Here is a 22,429-nt window from a genome sequence, read left to right as displayed (position 1 = left end):
AAAATAATCCCAGCTCAGTGCGTGACTAATCAGTAGCTGCTCATCAAGCTGTTTGAATGGGGGTTCTCAGAGCCTGAGTTTGGCCACGGCAGGCCTGGAGCACGCCCTGCTGCCCTGGCTGGGGGAGCCAGACCCTGCTCCCTGCCTTCGAGCACTGTCCCCTGAGGTCACCATCACAAACCCACAGTCTGCAGGAAACATTTCTCCCTCTCCAGTCTTGAGTGGCTTTAAGCTAAAGGGACAGGTCGGGATGCCCCGCCTGCAGCTGCGGCGGAGGATGCAATTAAATTTTCGCTATCCCTTGGACCAGGGTGGATGGTGTGGCTGTGCTTGATGGGCCAGGAAGGCAGAAACCCAACGTGAGGCTCCCTCAGCCCTATCTGTGTTCAGCAGCTCCATTGCCATCTCTCTGCTGTGCTCACCCCAGACAGCTTAGTCTAAACCTAGCGTGGGTGGAAATCATAAAATCGCTTGATTGGAGAAGACCTTTGAGATCATCAAATCCAACCTTACCTGTCCACTACTAAACCACATCCCTGAGCGTTTACCTCTACCCATCTTTTCAACACCTCCAGGGGTGGGACTCAACCACCTCCCTGGTCAGCCGTTTCGCTGCCCAATAACCCCTTCAGTGAAGACACTTTTCCTGATGTTCAATCTGAACCTGCCTTGGCGCAGTTTGAGGCCATCCCCTCTCATCCTATCACCCATCACTTGAGAGAAGAGCCCCCATACCAGAACATGCAGTGCTCTTCCTCCCTAAAAAATAGAGCTCATTAAGTTTTTACTCATCCTGAATGATGTTTATTCGGAAATAATCCTCTCCCACCATCGAGAAACACAGCATCTCCCCACAGAGGCTGCCGCGGTGTGAGGAAGGAGGTTGGGAGGTGCTCCGCAGCCCCTTCCCCGCCCGCAGCCCCGCAGCGCCGGGGCGGGAGCTCGGGGGAGCCCGGGGAGGAGCCGCGGCCGCGCACGACCCGCCCCGTCGGGGCCGGGCGGTGGCGGCGGGAGCGCGGCGATCCCGGCAGAGGGCGCCCTGCGCCCGGCGCTGCGGCTCCGGCCCGAGGGGGGACGCGCCCCCCCGCCCCCGCCCCCGCCCCGCAATCCCAGTCATAAATCTTCCCCGGCACGGGAGAAGAGTAATTGGTGAGGAAAAGTGCTGTTTGCGTCCTCCTCGGCCGCTCCCCGCTACGCCACGAGCAGCCTCGAGCCCCCGCCTCGAAGCAGACCCACCCCCGACGGCACCGGCGTTCCCGGGTCACCCCTTCTCCATCCCTGACAGCACCGGCGTTCCCGGGTCACACCATCCCCGACGGCACCAGCGTTTCTGGGTCACCCCTTCCCCATCCCCGACGGCAGCGGTGTTCCCGGGTCGCCCCTTCCCCAGCCTCGACGGGGCGGCTCCGCCCGGGTCACCCCTTCCCCGCCTGTGCCGGTGTGAGCAGCGCACTCCGCTCCCCGCCGGTCCCGCTGTACCTGAGCGCCTCCGTTAGCGGCGGCGCGGATCCCCGCGGCGGTACCGGCCCTGTCCTCCCGGGGTGGCACCGGTGGGCACCGAGGATGCTCCCGGCGCCGCACCGTCCCGGCCGCACCTGGGAGCTCCGCGGTGGGGCGGGCGGAGGCGCTGAAGGCAGAAATCCCCCCCGACGGACAGAGCCCGCGGAGGTTCCTCACCCGCGGAGGTGCGGCGCCGCGCGTCTCTGGTGATTTTCACCTCTCCCCATCAAAGCCGGGGCCCGGCGGACCCCGAGGATGCGCTTTTTCCCTTCCGCCGCCGCGGGGAACGGAGCCCACGCGGCGCTGCGCACCCGCGGAGGAGCCCGGCGGAATGAAACAGGCGGGAGGCGGCAGGACTGCTCCGAGTAGGTTTTTTTTATTGAAAGATGTGAGAATTCATCAAAACTGAACAGACAGATACCCGAGTAACCATCACGTTGCAAATCATGTATCTTTTTATTTTAAAACAAATATAGAGCACAGTCCTGTGATATTTAAATTTATTATACTTTTTTTTTTCTTTTTTTCTGTTCTGGAGTGAAAAATAAAAACCTGAGGTTGATTCCTGCATTCTCTATACCCCGCACTGTAGCGATTAAATTTTAGTTACATTTTGGATTTGCTTTTTTTTTTTTCCCCTTGTAAAAGTCCACTCAACCACTCCAAAAATTGTTTTAACGGTGGCACATGATTGTCCTAGAGAACAGGCGGGATAAGCAATATTTTAAAACACAGTTAAAGAAACCAATATCTCCTTCAATCACAAAGAGCTAAATAGTTTTCATTTACAATATATACGTTCATGTAAAATGAAAAAAAAAAAAAAACCAAGAAAACTTAAATGCGATGAGTTAAACTCTAAATATTATGTACACACCAATGTACAACTCTGAATAAATTAATACCAATTTGCATATTCTGGGATCCTTATAGCTTATTTACACAAATTACCATTTATTTCATAAATATCTGCCCGGGTACCCGCGGGGGTCCCCCCGCTGTACCAGCTCTGCGCGGCGGCTGCCGAGGCGCTTCATTTCCCATATTTAAGTTCTTATTTTTTTTTGTTGTTGTTAATTATTTTGTCCTCCCCTCCCTCCCCGTGTTCCCGTGCACAGATGAGGTTTCGCCCCCACTCCTCTCCCTGGAATCGGGGGTCAGGGCTGCCCCATCCATGGGGTACCCCCACTCCAGCTCGTTGCCCCCCAGCTGCCCAGCGCCTGGAGCAGGGGAGCAGAGGAGGGATTGGGGGGCTCTGCGACAGCGCTGGAGCCGGGGGAGCAGCTCCCAGCCCCACACCCTGGGGAGCCCTGAGCTCCCACCTCTCGCTCCTGGTTTTGTGGCGGTGGGTCCGCTCGGCCAGCAGGGCTCCATCCATCCCTCTGCTCCGGCACCCTGCTCCCCATCCGCCCCCACCCCTCGCTCCGCAATAAATATTCATACTGTGCTGTACAAAAAAAATACCAGTGCTTCTCCGCCCCGCCGGGAGGGCTCGCTGCCTGCCCCGACGGTCACTTGGGGGACTCCCTGCCGGGTGACAGGTCCCGCTGGCTCTCCAGCCCGCTCACCAGTCTCTGGATGTTCTGCAGTTCATTGAGAGACTCCTTCAGGGAGCCCTTGGGGGAGGCGGTGGGGCGCTGGCTGCCCCCCTTGTGCAGGGGCACCTCGGGGAGGGGGCTGGATTCCCGGCTGCTGCTGCCCTTGGAGCCCTCGGAGCCGAGGTTGAGGCTGGCGGGCAGGCCGGTGGTCAGCAGGTTGGTGCTGGGAGGGATGGTGACCGGGAGCTGGTAAGGGCTGAAGCGCAGGCGGGGACGGCTGCTGCCCAGGAATGGGTTGCGGGAGAGTGGCCCAGCGGCTGCTGCGCTGGTGGCCGGCATGGCCGAGGCGGCCGCCGCAGCTGCAGCCATGTAGGTGTAGGGGTAGGGGAAGAGTCCGCCGAAGGTGGGCATCGGGATTCCCTGCAGAGAGAGAGAGAGAGGGAGAGAGGGAGGTGAGAGCTGTGCTGGTGCTCCACTGCATCCCCTCCTCCTGCCCTCCCTGAGACGCATTCCCCTGAGAAGGCCAAGGCAAAGCCCTCCCTGAGACACATTCCCTTGAGAAGGCCAAGGCAAAGCCGCGACACCCCAGTGTCATCCTAAAACAACAGCGTAGGGATATTCCAGTGGGACAGGCTGAGGAAGGGCTACAGCTGGGGACATCCATCCACCCTGCACCAACCCAGGCTGGTGCCAATGGGCGTAAAGCCTTCCCCAGGACCTGTTCTGCCCCTGAACCTCCCTGCACACCGCGTGTCCCTGTCTGGGCAGCATCACAGACCTTTAACCACATTAAAACACATTGTTAAGTAGGATCGATAAATTAGGGGAGTTCAAAGCCATCTTTATGCGTTTCATCATAGGGGCTGACAAAGGCAACGCAAGTGCAGGCGCTGCAGAAGTCGTTTTGGGGCTGGCAGGGAGACGGGGGGGGGGGGGGGGGGGGGGGGGGGGGGCTGCCGGATGGGGACAGCAGGTCAAGCAGGGCCACGCTGCCCCTGCCTAGAGGGGAACCGTATCAGCTGCAAAAACAGAATAAAAATCAAGATTCCTCCTCAGAAAAAAAAAAAAAAAACATAAAGATTCCTCCTCAAATCAGCCCTGAGGTCAGCCTTCAAAATGTATCCCCACGTCCTGCCCCTTCGGCAGCTGCAGCGCGTCGGGGGATCATCACCCCATCGTACCCACGGGCTGCAGAGGCCATGGGGGAGCCCGGGGCCACCAACAGCTCCTGACCCCAACTGAGGCCACCCTGTGTGTCCCAGCACTGGGGTTGACGCTGGCGGGGCCTGACCCGTGCCCCCAAAGCACTCTGCTCATCCAGGGATCTTGGGGGAAGGACACAGAGAGGAGAGCCCAGGGTCTGACAGCAGGGATGGGGATGCAGGGTGGGCGCAGGGCCTTACCTGAGAGGCCAGCATGTGCTGGGAGAGGTGGAAAGGGAATGGGGTGGCCGTCCCTGCCGCGCCCGGAGTGGATGAGAGGGCTCCGTTCTCCAGGCTGCCTCCGCCGGTCACTGAGGCCAGCAAGTGTCCCATGCCCATGGCAGAGAAGGCTCCGGGTGCCATGGCGAACTGTCCCGGGTGGATGAAGAGGGGCTGCCCGGCCCCCAGAGGGCTGAAGAACTGCTGCCCGTGGAGGCCAGAGAGCGCCAGGCTCTGCAGGTGCCCGGCACTCAGGTGCGGGGGGCTGTCTGTGTGCACCATCAGCGGCGCGAAGGCCTCCTTGCCCAGCCCACCACCCTCTGCGTCCTTCTTGCTTGGGTCCAGCTCTTTCCTCCGTCCTTCCACTTTGTCCTTCTCCAGGCCTCGCACACCAAACAGGCCCTCACCGGGACCCTCCCGGGGGGATGCTCCATCCTTGGCCTTCTCCGGGCTGCGCCTCTCCTTGCTCCTCTCCTCCAGGCACCGCGGGCTGCCACGGGGCGTTGCGTCCTCCCCACCGGGGCTTGTGGCTGCTGCCGGCCGCTCCTCAGGAGCCTTCTCCACCTCAGCATCGCTGTCAGCTCCCGGCTTCTCATCTGCAAGAGGATGAAGGGGCAGAGGGTCAGAGCAGCAGCACCCAGGGGAGGCGAGGAGCAGGTCGCTCGCAAGAGCTTTGGCGTCGAGAGGAGATTGTGGCGGCAAAATCCCAATCGTTATTAATGGCAGAAACTCATTTTGGGGGCAGAAAGGGGCCCTCGTGCCGCAGCTACTCTGGGGAAAGGGGATTAACAACAGCAGTCCTGTTGCTCTGCCAAACAGGAAAAAAAAAACCAACATGTTTGATGGAGGACCAAAATCTATTACAGCATCGCTCTCGTTAGCTGCAAACTCAAAGCGGGCTGCGGGGCGGGGGGTGAAGGGAGCGCGGGCGGGGGGACAGCGCTGGGGGAAATATTCCCGTATATATTTAATTACATGGGGCTGATCAACAGCGTGCTGTGGATTTATTCCAAATGTGCAGGTTGAAACAGGTTAAAGAGGCAGTTTTAAAGCACGAGGTATGGTCCAGGCTTTCCTGATAAGGACTTTAATTTAAAGAAACCCATCCTGCTCTCAGAGGAGGCAGAAGGACAAGGGCGAGGGGAGCTGAGCCCCTGCCCAAACAGCTCCTGCTAAACGAAAAAAACATTTTGGTGCGGGTTAGGTGAAGCTCTGCAGGCTGGGGCGAATATTCAGGGAAGCCTTTGAAAGAGGAGAGGGGTGTAATAAACCCTCCCACCAGCTCGGGGTGGGGGGGTTGCAGTTTTGATGAAGGTTTGCAGAGAATTGGGCTAGCGGAAAGTTTAAAGAGCAGATTGATAGCGCGGCAAGACAAAACCCAGCATCTAAAACTCCAACGTGGGAACTCCTAGTTTATTTTAATTTACTAGGTTGAAGCCCTGGAGTTACAACATTTTTTTTTTCCTTTTCAAACATATTAATTTTTTCTTTTTTTGTTGTTGTTGGTTGGTTTTTTTCCAGGGGAGTGCGAGGCTGCCATGAAGGGCAGGGCACGCAGCCGGGCGAACACACCTAGCACACCATTTCTTCTTGTTTACACTAACGTATAAACAGGAAAACGTTGCAAACCGTGAACGCCATTCGCGTGCGCTCGTTCTTGTCCTTTCAACCCCTGAGCTCCTTCATGCCCATCATTTTTTTCCCCCTATGATGGTTTGGCTCCTCTGCCGGCAAAAAAACCGGGTCCCAAGGGAGCAGAAATGGGACGTTTGGGGCAATTTGGACACCGTGCCTTCTCGCTTTACCTCTGCCGCTGCCCTTGAGGCGCAGGGGACTGGGGACGGGGCCCACGGGCGAGTGGAGGGCGTCGCGCACGGCCGAGGGCTCGCAGGAGGAGGCATCCGACTCGCCACCGTCGCGATCCGGCTTGCAGGGCTCCTCGTACATCCGCAGCGACGGCAGCGAGAGCTGCTTCCTACGGGGGAAGAGAGGAACCGTGGGGCACCGCCATCGCCTGCGCGGAGCTGGACGGGGGGGACAGGTGGACACCCCTTACCTCTTCTCCCGCCGGCCATTCCCTGTGTCCCGAAAGCCCTTGGCGAAGGGGTTGTTATCGATTTTCAGCTGGGTGATCTGCAGACGGGGGAGATGGAGAAAAGCGGAGTGAAACCCTGCCCGACCCCTCACCCCCCCCCCCCTCCTTCGCTGCCGTCGAGGGGGCGCGGGGGGCGCTGCGCGGGCTGCGAAACGAGCCGCGGCCCCACTTTAACACACCGCATGCTTTATTAAAAACGATGCTGAGGTTTAGGCTTGAATTATTAATAGGGTCTTAATGATAGGAAGTTATTTTTCACGGCCCCCCGGAGGGAAGATGGCGACTGAGCCGCGCAGCGCTGGTTAAAAGCTATTCTTATCCCTCCCCGCCACCGGCTTCTGGGGCCGGCGACATTAGGGCGCTCAATAATGCATGGCTCTGAAATCGGGCCCCGAGAGGCACCGTGGAATAAAGGCTCGGCTGCCCAGCGCCGCTGCAAGCCCAGCCCGCAGCATCCCCCGCCGGCCCGACGGGGCCCACCGGCCGGCCAGCAGACAAAGTGCTCTTTAATCGATTGTGACTCTTCGCCATAAACTTTACGAGGGAAACAAGCCCACCAGGACCCTCAGACAGAGCTGTCAATTAGCGTCAGCAGCCAGGGGTGGAGGTGGGGGTCAGCTTTTGGGTTAAAACACACACACACACGACCCTTGGAGGAGTCGGCAGAGGCTCTCCACGCCCCACCGGACTCTCCTGGCTCCGCTGCTCGCAGGGTGACACTTGCTAAATCATGAAAGCGACTAAAATTAGCTTATCTGGCTCTATTTTTTTGGCTCAGGGCACCTTCTCGGTGGGGCTGCCCAGGCAGTGGAGCCGCTCTCTGCAGGGCCTGCGCTGAGCATCCCGCAGCCCAGAAAAGGTGTGACAAAGGCCACGAGGAAACGAACAAAAGTAATAACAGAAACAGTAACAATAGCAATGATAGAAATAGCAAAATAGAAAAAATAGCAGTAATAGAAATAGCAGCAATAATCGTAGTAGGACAAAACATCTGCTCTGAGAGCCTGGGGTTTAACCTTTCTCCTGTTGCTGCTTTTTGGCCGCTCTGCCCCAAAATGCCCTTATGACACGGAGACAAATGCATCCTCGCATGGGGTGAGGGATGGGAGAGGAGCGAGCGCGGGGGGGGGAGGAAGGGGCAGGGACAGGGGGTGCCCCGCTGTACCTTGTCGTTTTGGTAAGCGGTGACGGCGATGAAGTCGGTCTCGGGGAAGACGTAGGTGCGGAAGGTGCTGTAGGGCAGCTTGAGGATGTCGTTGGCCCGGACTATGTGGAACCTGGGCTGGTACTTGTGCATGGAGTTCAGGATGGTCTGGGTGGGCGAGAGAGCACAGCCCGGGGCTGCCGTCAGCCTCACCCGCTACCTTACACGCGCCCCTAGTTACCCCCCACCCCCCAAAAAAACCAAAAAATCCCTTTTCTCCCGAAAACAACAACAAAAACACAAGTTCACGGTGAGGAAGGAGTGCCGGCGGATGCCAAAGAAGGAGATTTCTTTTTTGTTGTTGCTTATAGCATCGCAGGATCTGCCCCTAAACAAGGAGGTCGGGGGAAGACAGGCACAGCAGCATCTCTGCGGGTGTTAAGCGCGGCAATAAAGCACCAAAAGGCATCTCCCCGTTTTCTTACAACCCTGCAAAGGCCAGGCCGGTTTTCAACACGTTTCTTGCCGCTTTTCATATTTCCGTCCTTTCAAAAAAAAAAAAAAAAAATAACTCTACCTCACCACCGCAGGAAAAAAAAATATGTTAAAAAGCCTCTCGATTTGTGTCAGGGGCAGCAGAAACCCGTGCCAGCCCCGGGAACGTGAAAGGAGCGTTTCACGGTGAGCCACGTTAAATTTATGTCTCGGAGCAACGCTGCAGAAGAAACAGACATTTTTTTTTTTCCCCAACCAGGTGTCTGAAAGCCTCGCCAACACTCAAAGCCATTCTTTACCCTCTAGGGTTTTTTGATTTATTTTTTTTTTCCTTATATTTCCCTTTTTTTCCCCCCCTCACCGCGATTTTCGGAAGCGGCTGCAGCCCCCGGGCCGCACCCCGGGGCCGTTTCGACCCCCCCTGCCCCTCGCTGCCCACAACCCAACGTTTTCCTGCCTGAGAGCGATTAAATAATTCCCCAACCTGCTGCGGTCGGGCTGAAATGCGGTGTTCACCGCCCGGAATTTGTAGGGGAACGGCGAAAGTTTGAGTAATTATTGTCAAATAACGCCGGCCAAATGGTTAAATAATTATCACTTCATTTCGTTTTAGAAGGCAATAAAAAAAAAATCCCCCCTTTTTTAACCCCAGCAATAATCACCTGCTGATGAACTGTCGGATCGCTATTATATTGATATCATCTAGACGGGATTTATCATGAAAATGGTGCAAAAAGTCTCATTCAGGCGTGTAAATCTGCGTTCCTTGAAAAAAAAATAATCATCCCTCTCTGACCAGATGGGCAGTGGCTAAACCCTCATCTCCCAGATTTAACGCAGTCCGGATTTTGGACAACGGCAGACACCAGAAATCTTTAATTGAAGGAGGCGAACCGTTAAAAAACGCTGAATCAAACTAGTTTTCCCCCAGTATCAAGGAAAAAAAATGCAATTTTTTAGCTTCCCTCTTTATCGATTTACCTTGCTGTCTATAAATAACCTCGCGATGTATTATTTAACAAAGACACAGTTTCCTGCCTTAAGAGAGAAAATAAAAATAAAGAGAGAGAGCGAAGTTCCGCGGGGTGGTGCGAAGCTTCTCCCACCTGCGCTGCGTCCGCGGCCCCCGCTAATTGCTGCAGCGCCAACGCGGGCCGAGGGACTCTCCCTTTATCGCCCGAAACGCTTGTGCGGAGGCAGGAGAAGCTGCCTTGGGCGCTGGGATTTCCTCCCACACCCCGTGCCCTCGCGTTTTGACCTTGCTTTCTGCGGATCTCTGCTAATTGCCAACAACCTTCGATTTCTCTATTTATTTCTTTTTTTTTAATTTAAAAAGTTTTTTTCTCTTCCTTCTTATTTTTTTTTTTCCTTTGTGTACGTTTTTGGCTTTTTGGCTTTATTTGTGGTTTAGTTTTGATTTTTACCTCCGGAAAGCGATGCAGCTATGATCAATAGGGAAATAAATAGCGGCGTTTGGGAAGCTTTCAGGAGCAGCCGGCTGCCAGCGGCTCCGGCCCCGCTCCCGGCCGCGGAAACCCAGCGCAGGTGCGGCCGCTCCCAGCCCCGCTCCCCGCAGCGACAGCCCCGGCTGCACCTGCCCGGCCGCCCCGTCGGGGCTGCCCTTGCTGCAACACCTCCTCCGCACATCCACACGGCAAATCTCGCTCCCCGCAGAGCCCCGAGGGTGCGGGAAATGCGGCAGGACGGGGCGGCGAGGGTCGGGAATGCGGGAGGCAAGGGGATATCGAGGCTGCCCGCAGCACAAGGCTCTCGTTTTCCCCACGACGGAGGGGAGCTGCACCTCGGGGCCCGGCAGGCGCGGGGGCTGCGGGACAGCCAGCCCACCGCAGCGCCCCTCAAGCCCCCGGGGAGAAGCCGTCAGAGCCCCCAGCGGCTCCCGCAGAGCAGAGCCGAGCAGCCCCCGCTCCTTCCCGGGGGTGGGGGGACTTCCCTCTGCCCCGCAGCCGCACTTACAAAGCCGTGCTTGTCCGAGATGTTGTTGGTGAGCTTGAGCTTGTGAAAGGCAACAGGTTTGGCCATCCACTGCTCCCCCGTGGCCGGGCTGTCGGGGTGGATGTACATGCGCTTGGGCATCTCCGGGTCGGCCTTGCCGGCGACCATCCAGCGGGAATTGTGGAACTTGTAGCGGCAGTCGTCGGCCGCCACTATATCCATCAGCAAAATGTACTTGGCCTTCTTGTCCAGGCCGCTCACCCGCACCTTGAACGGGGGGAACATCCTCCTGCGGAGAGACCCAGAGCGGTACCGGGCTGCCCGCCGACCCCCGACGGCCCCTCCGAGCCCCTCCGCCACCACCGGCTTTTAGTCCACCTTCCCTGAGGATTCCCAGCCCTTCTCACTTCCCGCTGCTTCTCCTCCCGCTCCGCTGCACCCCCCCGGCAGCAGAAAAGAGGGGGAAAGGCTCAAACCCACATCATTCTGGGCAATAAGGGGTGAAAACGGATGCTGCATTTCCACCCCCCCACCCCCCCTTTTTTCCAAGCCCTCCGAGGGGCTCCCGGCTGCCCTTCCCGGGGTGGGGGGCACGGGCAGGGCCAGGGGAGACCCCCGGCCGCGGGGAAAGTTTGGCAGGAGGGAAGGAAGCGGCGTAAACAAACGCGGAGGGAGATTGCGGGCGCTCAATTAGCGCTCACAAATTTAATTTGGGATCGCGCTCGGAAAAAGTAATAATTGGGGAGGAGGTGGGGGGGGGGCTCAGAGGGAGGGGAACGTAAAGTCCAAAAATAAAATAAAACCAATCTCCAAGGATCGAAACTCCATGCGTTAATTAATCAGAGAGAAGCGGGTGATGAGGGGCCAGGGCGCTGCGCAGGTGCGGGACCGTCTCTTACCTCCCGGACTTGGTGATCACCATCTCGGTTCCCAGCTTATGGAACTGGTCCCAAAGCTCTTTGGCTTCCAGCGTTACTTTGGGATCATCCTCGACCTCTTCTTCGGGCTCCAGGCTCTTGAGCGAACGGAGATGGGCGGCTTGGTGGTGATGTCCCAGGGCCGAGACGTGCAGCCCGGCCTCGGCCGCCCCGGCCAGCCCGGGGTCCGGCATGGGCTTGGCCAGAGCCGCTGGAGGCAGAGCCAGAGCGGGGAAAAAAGAAGGCTGAGCGGCTGCGAGGAAAGCGGACATGGGGAAGTCGGCCGGCCGGGGTGCGTGGAAGGGGTGGTAAGCCATGGCAGTCCCTGGGAAGGCTGGATCTCTCATCGGTGCATCCACAAATCCAGGAGAAAAAGAGGGATTCCCTTTACAAAAACGTATGTGTGCGCGTTTGGTTGGTTTGGTTTTTTTTTTTTGTTTTGTTTTTGTTTATTTTTTTCTCTCTCCTGCCCAGCGAACTCGCTCGAGTCTCTGGAAGAGGAAGAAAAATGAACAACGCGCACACACACACGAGAAAAAAAAAAAAAAAAAAAAAAGCACACACACACAAAAAAAAAAAAAAAGCCGAAAAACAGCGGAACTGGATCTGGAAAAAAAAAATAAAAAGAAGAAGGAAAAAAAATAAAAAGAAGAAGAAGAAGAAAAAAAAAAAAGAGGCAGTTCCCGGCTCCTGGGACTCCCGGTCTGCGGAGGGGAGACAGTAGGTCCTTATTTTTTGTTGTTGTTGTTGCAGCGAGGGAGAGCGAGCGAGGGAGAGAGCCCTCCCGGTGAAGTCCTTCCCGACACTAAAATAGAAACAAAAGCGGCGGCGGGGCAGGGGCAGGGGCGGCCGCGCTGCCCTCACACCCCCGCGGGCCCCGGCTGCGCCCCGGCCCGGCTGCGCGCTCCAGGGACGGCGCTGGGGCGAGGGCTGCTCATGGCTAAAAAGGAGCCCGAGTGGAAAACCGGTGAGATCTTGTCCTGATCTCTGTAAAACTGTGACTATCTCACATGTCCTTCCTGCTCTGATCCGCCCGCTAATGAGCCAAGCCCCCTTGATTGCTGATTTTACGCGTTTCAGACCAATTGTGGATCTGCATAGGCGTGGTTTTGACAGCTCCGGCCAAGAGGGGAGGGGGGGGGGGGGGCGAGGAGGGAGGGAGGAAGGGAAGAAGGGGAAAAAAAAAAAAAAAGAAGGAAAAAAAAAAAAAAAGAAGGTGTCGGAAGCATCGGCAGTAAGAAAACATGTCAACAGAATAAAATATTAACCAATGACAGAGAAAAGTGCTCGAAATCCCACCCCCCGCTCCTTTCCGCATACCGGGTCAGCCCTGGCCGCGCCGAGCCCGGGGAGCGGCCGGTGCGGGGACAGCGCGGAGCCGCCTCGGCGGAGCGGGGAGCGGCGCCCGGAGCCGCGGGGGAGGGGGGGCCGAGGGGCCCCTCCGGCCTCGGCGGGGGCGGCGGGCCGGGGCGGGGGGAGCGGCCGGGGGGGAGCTCGGCGGCTGCCGCTTTCCCGACAGAACCCGGAGAGCCGATGGCGGTGGGGGCGCAGCGATGCCGCGCAGCACCGACGGGGCGGCCCAGAGCGGCGACCTCCAGCGCGGTGAGTCGCTCCCTGCCGTGGCCCCCCGCCCTGCCGGCAGCCGCTCCGACGGGAGAAGGGGGGGGTCCTGCCCGCAGCCCCACGGCCGAGGCGCAAACCCCGTCGGGTGCGCGACCGGGAGTGGGGGAACTGAGGGGCTGTTTACCCGGGCGGGGGGGGGGGGGGGGGGCAGATAAGGAGGAGGGGGACCCGCCGGGGCTGTTTGCTGAGGGATTAGGGCCGGGGGGGGGCGGGCGCGGTGGGTGTCCCCGCGGAGAGGTCGGTTTGGAGATCGGCGCTGATTAACTGAGGGCCGCGGTGGCTGAAGAGGGCCCTGGCGCCAGGCGGCTGAGCCCTCACAATAAAGACCCGTCTCTTGTCACTTCATATTTACCCCCAAATCTTCAAAAAGCGCCCTGCCATCCTTCCAAGGCTCCTGCCCCCTCCGCCCCCGCCGAGGCTGGGGGGGGCGGCGGGTGGGGGACGGCCCCCTCCTCTGCCCCCCAGCCCGGCCCCCCCCGTGCCCCGCAGCTCCGCGGATGCTCAGCGGGGCGCGGCCGCTCCGAAGCCCTCTGCCCGCGTTTCGCTGCTCCCCTTGCAGGGAGGGACGTGCGGGGATCCCCTGGGTGCCTCCCCCTCACCCCGACCTCTCCTCTTCACCCCCCCACCCCGGGTTCCTCCTGCCCATAGCGGTTCCTGCTCGCTACGCAAAGTCCAAACGCGAGCCCCGGGCTCTTCCCGGCGGCGTTGACAACCTGCCCGTGTCCCGCGGCAGGTTCACCTCTGTCCCCCCGACGGGGCGGGCACCGCGAGTCCTCCCGGGGCTGCCCCAGGGCCGGGGGGGTCCCGCTGACCATTGAACGGGGAGCGAGGACTGAAATCTAGAGTGGACTTTGATTTCTCTCCGCTGCGGAAAACTGCTGACGGCAACTTTGGCAAAAGTGGGGCTCGCTTGTATATATATATATATTTTTTTTTTCAATTCCCCCTCACGAAGCAAACCCGGAGCGTCTCATTGTCCCCAGGTTGCGGGCCACGTCCCGTCGGGGGGCCGGAGGCAGCCGGGTCCCCGCGAGGAAAGGTCGCCTCTCCTCCAGCCCAGAGCGGGGGGTCCCCGCACTGCTGTAAGGTCGCAAACACCCTCGCCTGCAAAATAAAACCGATCCAGAACAGCCTCGTCTCCTCGACCCTCTGTAGAAGAGCCCACCGATGGGTCTGCAGGAGGTGGGGGCTCCCGGGGAGCCGGGCACCCGCTGCTGCGGCCGTTCCAGCCCTACGGGCGGGGATCCGACTCATGGACGGGGCGGGCGAGACCCAGCATCACCCTGTCCTCCCCATCCGCGAACGGGCACCGGGCAGGGACAGACGAGCTCTTCCTGCCGCCCCGAGGACAGCCTTGTGGCGGGGATCGGGAACGAGCGGTGTTACCTGCACCGGCCTCTTCCCACAGAGGTTTTTTCCTCGCCAGCCCCAGGGCGATGCAGCGCTCGGCTCTGCTGGCAAGTGGTCCCCGGGCTGGGGGGGGACACCGAAAATGCCTTCTTGCATCAGCGGAGCCCCGGGACTCCATCCCGGGCCGGGAGGACCCCACCCGCTCCGCGGCCCCGCTCGCTCTTCCCCTTTCATCTCTGCCCATCTCCACTCATCATCCCTTTTCTATTTTTAGCCGGTAGACTTAGGCCTTGGCGCCAGGCCGTTTAAGACCTGTCAAAGTCCTTCATATTTCCCTCATGTCACATGGACCTTTCGCTCCCTTCCCCGCGCCATGCGAGGGCCGTAATTTGGATCTGAGAGCTGGTGAGCAAATGCAATTTGCTCTTCTCCATCGCTGTGTTGTCTCCGTGACCTCAGCCAGCAGGACGGCTGGTGTCCTGTCCGGGGCACTTACACAAATTGCGGGTGATTGATGAAAAATAACAGTTCTCACAAGCAGTCGGGCCTCCGCCTTCCCCTCCTCCCGGCTGCACCGGGCTGTGGGGGCCCCGCGCCCCGGGGAGGGCTCCCCCCCGACGGGGCGCACCGGCCGCGGGCGCTCGGCTCCAGGAGAAAGGGATTTTCCCGTGGCGAAGGCGAGCCGTCGGCCCCCTCCCCTTCCCAGCCCTGATGCCACGGCAAGGGACTCCCCCGTGCGCTCGGGGAGGACGGACAGGAGGGGCTGCTCGAGCAGGGGGGGGACCCAAACGGGAGCGGGAAAGGGAAGTGTAGCGGAGGGCCGGGGCCGCCGGGCTGGGGTCCTCGCGGGACAGACAGACAGACCTGGGGTCGAAATCGCAGGTGCGGGGTTGGGAGCTCCCTGCGCCCCGTCCCCGGGTCGGAGAAAGTCCTTCCCCTCCGCAGGAGACGTTCGATGACTGCAGGGCCCCCTCCCAGCCCTGACGGCTTCCGCGGATCCCCTCCTCCCCCTCCACCTGGAGAGGAAAATAAACCCACGTGTAACGAAACTGCCCTCGTTTGCTCTCCCCCACCTGCTCTCACCCCACTCCGCCTCCCCCCCACCTCCCCGCACCGCCCCTCGCACCCCTCGGCGGGGTGGGGATCCCCTTAACCCCACGAGATCCCGGGAAAACGCCTCCTGCCCGGGATGCGCTCCAGAGCCCGTCGAGGGGGCAGCGAGGAGGGGTCGCGCCTCCCGGGGTTTGCGGGGCACCGGCGCCCGCCTGATGCGCTTTTAACGACGGCGACGAGGGTAACGCCTGACCCGACAGCAGCCCCGCGCCGCCGTCCCTCCTCCTCTCGCTGCGCGGGCGCGGAGCTGCGCGCCCCGTCGAGGGGAAACCCGAGGAGCCCCGCCAGCGCGGCACCCCCCGAGCTCCCCCTGCCCTCACACTGTTTAGATTTCTCTCCAGCTTTAAAGAAAATATTTCCAGTAATCCAGATTTCTGGAAAATCACAACAGGCGGGGAGACGCAGACACAAACGCCGCTCAAGTTTATCCAGAGTTTGAACAACTTATAAACACATTTTCCAGCCTGTTTGTCAGGACGGGTGGCGTGTGACCCCGGCCGGGCGGCCCCTGCGCACCCCGCGCTCGACGTGGGGGACGCATCCTCCGTTACCTCCAGGAGCCCGCTCAGCCCTTGATTTTTTAAATTATATTATTATTATTATTATTATTATTATTATTATTATTATTATTATTATTATTATTATTATCTCTCTCACGCACCGAACCCACTGCCTTAAAAGGAGACGGGAGCCCCTGTGGTGGCCTTTGCCAGCGCGGGGGGGGACCGAGAGGGCACCGCTGGGGACGGGGATGGAGCGAGGATAGGAAGGGGGGATCATACAAATCCCTCTGTTTAAAAAACTTCCATTTGAGAAAGTGTGTCACATCCCGGCCGGGGCACGTAATCCTCGGGATAACGGCGTGACCGCCGCCTCCTCGCCGTCACGGGATGGGGTTGGGGGCGAGCACCCCTGCTCCTGACCGCGGATGGGCTCCCGCGGGGGGGGAAACGGAGCCGCCGAGCTGTCCGCCCCGTCGGGGCGCCCCGCGCCCGCAGCCCGGGGGGGCTGTGTCGGCCCGTCCCCTCGGGCTCGGGGGCTGTAGAGGTGTTTATCGGTAAAAATAAACACCGCCCAGGTTCTCCGAGCGCAGCCGCTCCCGGTGATACCGAAACTGCCGGCTGTGCAGCTGCCTCTCCTGCAATCCCCTCTGCCTGCAGCCCTTCCCCGTCTCAAACGCGAGGTCAGGCAGAGCTGGCTCCAAAGCTCCAAATTAGCAGGAGTTTTGCTCGTTGAGAAGTTCATAATAACGTTAAAATCAGCCCTTGGAAAGTAATAGAATATGCATAAAATTTCTGGGAAAATTAATACACAAGCATCTAAGTGGGGAATCTCTCGTGTCCCGGCTCGGGCTGCAGCGAGTGATGGAGCTCGCGCTGCGCAGCCCTGAGAAAGGGTGAGTGCTTCCTAAAAATCCCAAACGAGCCGTAAGAGTCGATTTGCGGCGTTTGCGGTCTCCCCGGGAGGAGAGAGCGGGAGAGCCCGGGGCCGCGCTCCGTCCCGTGCGGGAAAGATCTCAGCAAACGGCGGTATTTGATAAAGGACCGCTGTCAGGGTCCTCTGCGGGATCGAAGGGGAGGATTTGAGCCCGTCCCGCATCCTGAGCCGCATCGTGCCCGCAGCCCCCGGGCCGGGCCGGCTCCGGACTCTGGGCGAGAAGGGATGGGAAAAAAAGGGCAGAAAAGGCGGTTTTGGTGGCCGGGAGCGGAGCGGCGGGGCCGGGCAGGGCGGGGGCGGCCGCACCGCTTCGGGGAAAGGGGAAAAAAAGGGAAATCCGAGGGGTCTCGGTGCAGCCTCCGAGGGGGCGGGCAGAGCTGCAGCCCCCCCATCGCCCTCCCCCCGTACCCAGGCTGCAAACCCTGGAGGAGACCCCAGGGCAGGGCTGGATCCTGCCCCTCCGGTTTTCTCCCTTGTTTCTTATATTTTTGATCTCTGCCTGGTGGGAGCAATCCCCCCCCAGCTGCCCCTGGAAGGGGGAATGCGCAGCCTCAGGGGGGGTCACCCATCCCCTCCGCACCCATCCCTTCGCCTCCAGAAGCTCCCTGTCCAGTGCTTGGAGCCAGGAGCTTGGCAGAAGTTACAGCATCAAAAGAGGGGCAAGTGACACAGCCCTGGGTGCGCAGGGCTGAGCAGCGCTCGCATCTTGGCCTGTCCGCTTCAGACAGGATCTGGGAAGGCGTTTGAAATCACATCTAAAGCAGGATCTGACGCTGCCGTTCCCAGGTCACATGAGTTGTGGTTTTGGTCTCGGTTTGACTTTTTTTTTCAGATTGCAGAAAATCACCGTCTTGTGTTTATAGGAGAGTGCATTTCACCGATGAGAAAATAAAACCAGAATAAATCATGGGCAGGAATACGCTTTCTTATTGCACCTGTCCATTTTGCGGGTGTTTCACCATAAACAAATCTGACGAATACCCAGCGCTGCCCAGAAGGGCCAACTCTCATCATTTTTACTCACATTTCCTCAAAACCCAGCGCTCCTCTGAGTTGCTCTTTGCCAGAACCATGGGAAGGCAGTGCAGGGCTTTGCAGACGGGCCGGACTCTTCCCATCGTTTACTTTTTAACACAAGTCCGCAAACTGAGACTGCCACGGGGCAATGCCCCATCACGGCCTCGGCTCCGGTTCTGTGCCCAGTGAGGTGCTCCGGCATTTCTGTGCTGCGTTTCATTTTCCTGAAAACAACTCTGCTTTTTCCTCTTTTCTCTGTAGGTGAAGGGCTCCCGCACCAACCACCCCGGGGGGTTCGGGGGTCTCGGTGTGGGCACACAGCAGACCAAAACCATCTACCGTGGAGCGTCTGCTCTCCCAGCTCCTCAGCCCGGTGTGCTCTGCAGGCCGGCACATTGCTCTCCGGGCGCCTTTTCCATGGATACCTCAACGGAGGCAGCACCAAATAACAAGTAAATAACAGTCCTGACGCCGGCCTGCCGGCACAAAGCAAGCAATTGCCCTTGGTGCAGGTCACTAATCTCTTGACACATGGTCTTTGAGACCTGGGCCACTGGGAGGGAGGCTGAAAGGGAAGAAAAGATAGGAGGGACAATGGCAGTGCCGCCGTCCGGCTAATAAACCCCTCTCCCAGCTTTGTCTGGGGACACTCAGCACTAGCTGGGATCAATTCATCACGGCAGAAAAACCCACACTTGTGCCCGGCGCAGGGGCCAGCGTCTGCCCCGCCGTGGCGGCGCGTCAGGATCCTGCCTCGCCGGGCTAAGGGCGAGGCGTGAGATGCTGCAGGTATTAATAGCCCCCATTTTGTAGCCAGCAGTGATTCCCTCCCGTGTCTTCCCCTCCACGCTGAAAACAAACCCTTCACTTGATCCGTTTGTCCTCTCCAGTTGCCATCTGTCTTCCATCCTTCAAATCGCACCTTAAAAACAGTGCCTCTTGAGCAAATCCTCCTCGCCATCCCCGCGCGCCGTCTCGCCCGGCGCAGGCCTGACACTACAAGCGCTCATTGAAGTGAAGGGGATTTGAGAGCGCGCAGGACACGGCGGGATTAAGGCCACAGATTGCGCTCCCCGGGCCACACCGTGCCTGCAAAAGCCCTCCCGTGGCTTTGCCTGCCCGGCTTCTCCTTTGCACCGGCGAGGAGGGGCTCTGCTGTGCCGGGCAGCGCGTGGGCATCACATCCCTCTGCCCTTACGCCGATGGGGTGGAGAGAAGCACCTGAGCTGACCTCCCTGTCCGCCTCCGGGGACCTTCCTCTGCGGATGAAAGCAGGGGAGGTCACCTCCTGAGCCCTGGCAAGGAGGCGTGGGGAGTTTCCCGTGGGGGCTGCTGTTTGCACAGATGCGTCAGGTGCTGTCCCAGCTCACCGCGTGCCGGCGTGGGACCCGTCGCACCACCCACCGGCAGCATCTGCGCGGTGGCCCCGGCCAAGCCCGTGGATCACGCACACATCAAAGCACTGGCAGCGCAAGCACTAACAACGCCGGCAGCCAGCTCAGAGCCGACAGTGCCTGCGCAGATGTTCATCAGCAGCTTTTCTCAATTACAAAGAAGAGCAGAAATTACCAGAAAACTCAGGGAAGTAGTCCTGGCCAGTGGAGGGGCTGCAGCAGAGCGCACGCATCCCTTGCAGCTTCACGGGTCAGCCCAGAGCCGCACATCGCCACCTCCCTCCCTTTTACACCAGTATAACATTACCCGACATTTCCCCGCAGCCCTCGCTGCAGTGCTCCTCTGCTTCCATCAAAATTTTGGTCTTCTTTAGGAAGACCCCACCTTGCAGAGCTTTATGGGCGTAGAGCTCAGATACCACCCTACCTAATCCGAAGCTTTGGGGTTGGTAAGATTCCTACTGGAAAGTAAACCCACATCATTTCAAAGCCAGTTGCGTGGCCTCTGGTGGGATGTCGCACGGTGTTTTTCGGCTGAGCCTGGCCAGGGCAGCCCTGATCCTGCTCAGTTCCCACAGATACTGTGTACTACCAGGAGCAGGAGTCTCGTGGTCCGGCCGGCTGCCCGGCTGGGACAATGGCATCACTTCCACATGACGGCTGGACTTTCCCCTTTTGACAACAAAAGGAGCAAAATTCAATGTACCTTGAGAGGTGGCTGCAATGTGGACACCCAGGGAGTGGGAGGAGAGGCAGTGGGATGTGTCCGGACCCCCTGCCCGCATCCTGCCCGTCTCTCCCGTGGAGGGCGTAGGGGGAGCGGGTGGTGGGCAGCGGGGCAGGGCAGGGGGGCAGCTCTTCACCCCAGGCTGCAGGTGCTGCCTCTGGTTTTCTGCTTGAATGAAGCCGCTGGTCTGAATGCGGCTCACAACTTTCAGCCCACAGCGAAACTTTGCCAAAGTCCTCTCTCCACGTTGTTCAAAAACCGAATGCACTTGCCCATCATTTCTCCCCTGGACTGTCAGGTTTGGCACCTCGCAGGGGCTGGTGAAACGCTGCAGTGCCAGGCTGAGAAGCCCTCCTTGCCAGGGGGGTAGAGAGACATTTGTACTCCCTCCAAAACACATCACGGAGGTCACCGTTCCCCTTGACCTCAAGGTTTTATTTAAGTGAAAACCTGATGGGTTCTTCCCGCATCCTGCTTCCCGCAGCACAGAGTGGGAGCGGAGATGCAGGAGCCAGCACTTCTCACCTCCTCAGAGAAGGGTCCAGGGGGAGAGGGGCCAGGGTGGGAGTGGGATTAGCACCCAGCTGGCACCGGCTGCTGTGCGGGCATGGCTGGCACTGGCCTTTTATCGCCATCCTATAATAATATTGTAAATACTCACTGGGAAGCAATTACATCCTATAGAAGCAGCAGCAGCCTGTGGTTTGAGCCAGGACCAGTTCGTGACACTCGTTTTAAAGAGACGTTTCATGTCTCGTTTATAGATTAGATTTTAACCTGACAACCTTTTAACATTGTATTAAATTAGAAATTAACTTCTTATGACTGCTCGCTGTATAATTGACCCACTGATAGGCTGAGCGCTAGAGAATATTTAAGATACCTTTCAGACAGCAAAGTTCCCAAGAAAATTCAGAGCCTCCTCCTTGATCTTGACCAGGGCTTTGCTATTAATTAGTATTTATGGCGAGGTGGCAGGAGCGCTCCCCGGGAGGGAGGGCTGCCAAGGAGCAGCGTCCCTGCTGCGCCGTGCCCAGCTCCAGAAACGCGATGAAACTCAACAGGATGAGGGGAAGGAGGCAGAGGGGACAGGGAAGGCTGGAAACCCCCTGCCCTGCCCACTGTGGTGACCGCCCAGTGAGGCCAGTGGTCACCCCAGCCAGAGCTGCCGGAGGATGAACCTGTCCGGGATGGAGCTGCCACCTTTGAGAGAGCCGGATGCTGCAAGGTGCTGCGAGCACACCAGGAATTGCTGAGCATCTGTAGTCCCCAGCAATAGCTGGGAGCCCTGCAGGACTCGGCTCACGGCATGGGCACAGGCATTGGATGCTCCCTGGCGTGGGGAAGCGCAGGCAGGCGGCTCCGCAGCCATCGGAACGGTCCTGGCCCACAGCACACAGGGGTCGTCTGCAGGCAGCTCACCGCGGCTGCTTGGACCAACCCATTGCCTGTGACCTGCACGGGGCCATCAGTATTTCAGTGTCATTTCCTGCTGCAGAAATTCCCAAGAAAGGCAAAAAAAATCAGCCTGGGAACTCACCAACAGATGCACAGCTTCAAATTACGTCTGAGCGCAGCAAGGGAGAGGGTGGCAATTGATGGGACGGTATCAATGCCGAAGCCCAGCCAGGAACAGCACGTGTGTGGTATGAACCCCAAGTGGGGGACAGCCGGCACCTCCCCATCCCGTACCCCACAGTGCGAAACACCAGCTCCAGCGCTGACCCTGCTCGCGCACGGCGTTGGAGGGTCAGAGTTGCAGCCAAGCACCGTGTGGGACAGGGGAGACGCCGACCCTGCCGTGTCCACCGCCCAGCTCCGGAGCTGGTGACTTGCACCCCTGCTACGACCTGCCCTTTGCTTTCACCAGGGTAAAGGCATTTTCTGGTGTAACTGAACCCTGCTCCAAACACATGCAGGAGGCGGGAGCGCTGAGCGGGAACAAACCCAGTAACCTCAGCCAAAGGAGGGTTTACCCTGTTGGGCTGAAAGGACTTTTCCATAGGAGCCTCAGCTTACGCTTGTATTCAATTAACGTTAACGAACAGCATGGGATTAAACGCCCCCCCCGTGCTGTTTTATGAAAGGCTTAGAACGTGTTTATAAACAACTTTGCAAAACACCAGGCCATCAGCGCTGGCGTTGCCCCTCGCCTGGGTGCGACGCTGCCAGCAGAGCAGGGCTGTGCCCGCACCCCACGAGGCTCAGGCAGCGCAGGGAGCAACGCAGCCCTCCTCTCCAGAGGTGTCAACCTTCATATTTGGCTCCTTCATTTGCCTCTGCATCTGGACTCACGAGCTGTGGACCGTTTTTTTTCCCAGTTAATGGCTTTTTTTCTGGTCATTTTCCCCCCTCCCAGCACCAACAGCGCTCTGCAGGAACGCAGCACCTTCATCCTCAGATGCCTTCTGCCTGTGGCCAGGGCTGGTGGCACTGAGAGAGGCAAAACCCACCGGTGAAATCCCAGCACAGCCAAATGGTTTCATACCAGAGCGAGAGGGGGGTGATGGAGGGGCAGGAAGCACCTCCCGGCTGTGCCACAGCTCCCGGGCAGGACAGGTGAGGGGCACAGCTGAAGCCTCTCATCTCCATGGATTCTGTTCTCCTCAGCTCTGCTCCTACAGTCGGAGAGCAGGGAGCTCCGAGAGGGTGTGCATGCGGTTACCAGGACAGAGGCGCTGCCGCCGCAGACACATGCTTGTCCC

The 22,429-nt window shown here is 59.0% G+C and overlaps 2 protein-coding genes across 2 annotated transcripts; both read right to left on the bottom strand.

The window, feature by feature from the left end:
• Window positions 1–1,877: 1,877 nt before the first annotated feature.
• Window positions 1,878–11,607, bottom strand: TBX2 (T-box transcription factor 2). Its single transcript, XM_054085108.1, has 7 exons — window positions 11,046–11,607; window positions 10,168–10,435; window positions 7,720–7,866; window positions 6,516–6,592; window positions 6,265–6,434; window positions 4,442–5,055; window positions 1,878–3,458 (listed from the first exon to the last, which is right to left on the bottom strand). The coding sequence occupies exons 1-7, from the start codon at window positions 11,408–11,410 to the stop codon at window positions 3,012–3,014; spliced, it is 2,088 nt and encodes a 695-aa protein (XP_053941083.1). The 5' UTR covers window positions 11,411–11,607; the 3' UTR covers window positions 1,878–3,011.
• A 1,288-nt stretch (window positions 11,608–12,895) lies between these two features.
• LOC128854203 (uncharacterized) lies at window positions 12,896–22,420 on the bottom strand. Its single transcript, XM_054085397.1, has 4 exons — window positions 22,347–22,420; window positions 22,091–22,157; window positions 21,265–21,584; window positions 12,896–15,052 (listed from the first exon to the last, which is right to left on the bottom strand). The coding sequence occupies exons 1-4, from the start codon at window positions 22,418–22,420 to the stop codon at window positions 14,362–14,364; spliced, it is 1,152 nt and encodes a 383-aa protein (XP_053941372.1). The 3' UTR covers window positions 12,896–14,361.
• Between the last annotated feature and the right edge of the window lie 9 nt (window positions 22,421–22,429).

This window comes from Cuculus canorus, chromosome 20 (assembly GCF_017976375.1).
Source record: "Cuculus canorus isolate bCucCan1 chromosome 20, bCucCan1.pri, whole genome shotgun sequence".
Taxonomy (NCBI): domain Eukaryota; kingdom Metazoa; phylum Chordata; class Aves; order Cuculiformes; family Cuculidae; genus Cuculus; species Cuculus canorus.
This window is presented reverse-complemented; position numbering and strand designations above follow the sequence as displayed.

Excerpts from the sequence above, each read along its gene's own strand:
- TBX2 (XM_054085108.1), bottom strand. The coding sequence starts at position 11,410 with ATGAGAGATCCAGCCTTCCCAGGGACTGCCATGGCTTACCACCCCTTC. Across the intron at positions 6,593-7,719 it reads CCGCTTACCAAAACGACAAG|ATCACCCAGCTGAAAATCGA; the intron begins GTACAGCGGGGC and ends CCCCGTCTGCAG. Across the intron at positions 3,459-4,441 it reads AGCACATGCTGGCCTCTCAG|GGAATCCCGATGCCCACCTT; the intron begins GTAAGGCCCTGC and ends CTCTCTCTGCAG.
- LOC128854203 (XM_054085397.1), bottom strand. The coding sequence starts at position 22,420 with ATGTGTCTGCGGCGGCAGCGCCTCTGTCCTGGTAACCGCATGCACACC. Across the intron at positions 21,585-22,090 it reads CTGCGTTCCTGCAGAGCGCT|CAAAGGGCAGGTCGTAGCAG; the intron begins GTTGGTGCTGGG and ends CCCTGGTGAAAG. Across the intron at positions 15,053-21,264 it reads TTGAAGCTGTGCATCTGTTG|GTGGAGGGGGAGGAGGGGAT; the intron begins GTGAGTTCCCAG and ends TTTCCTCTCCAG.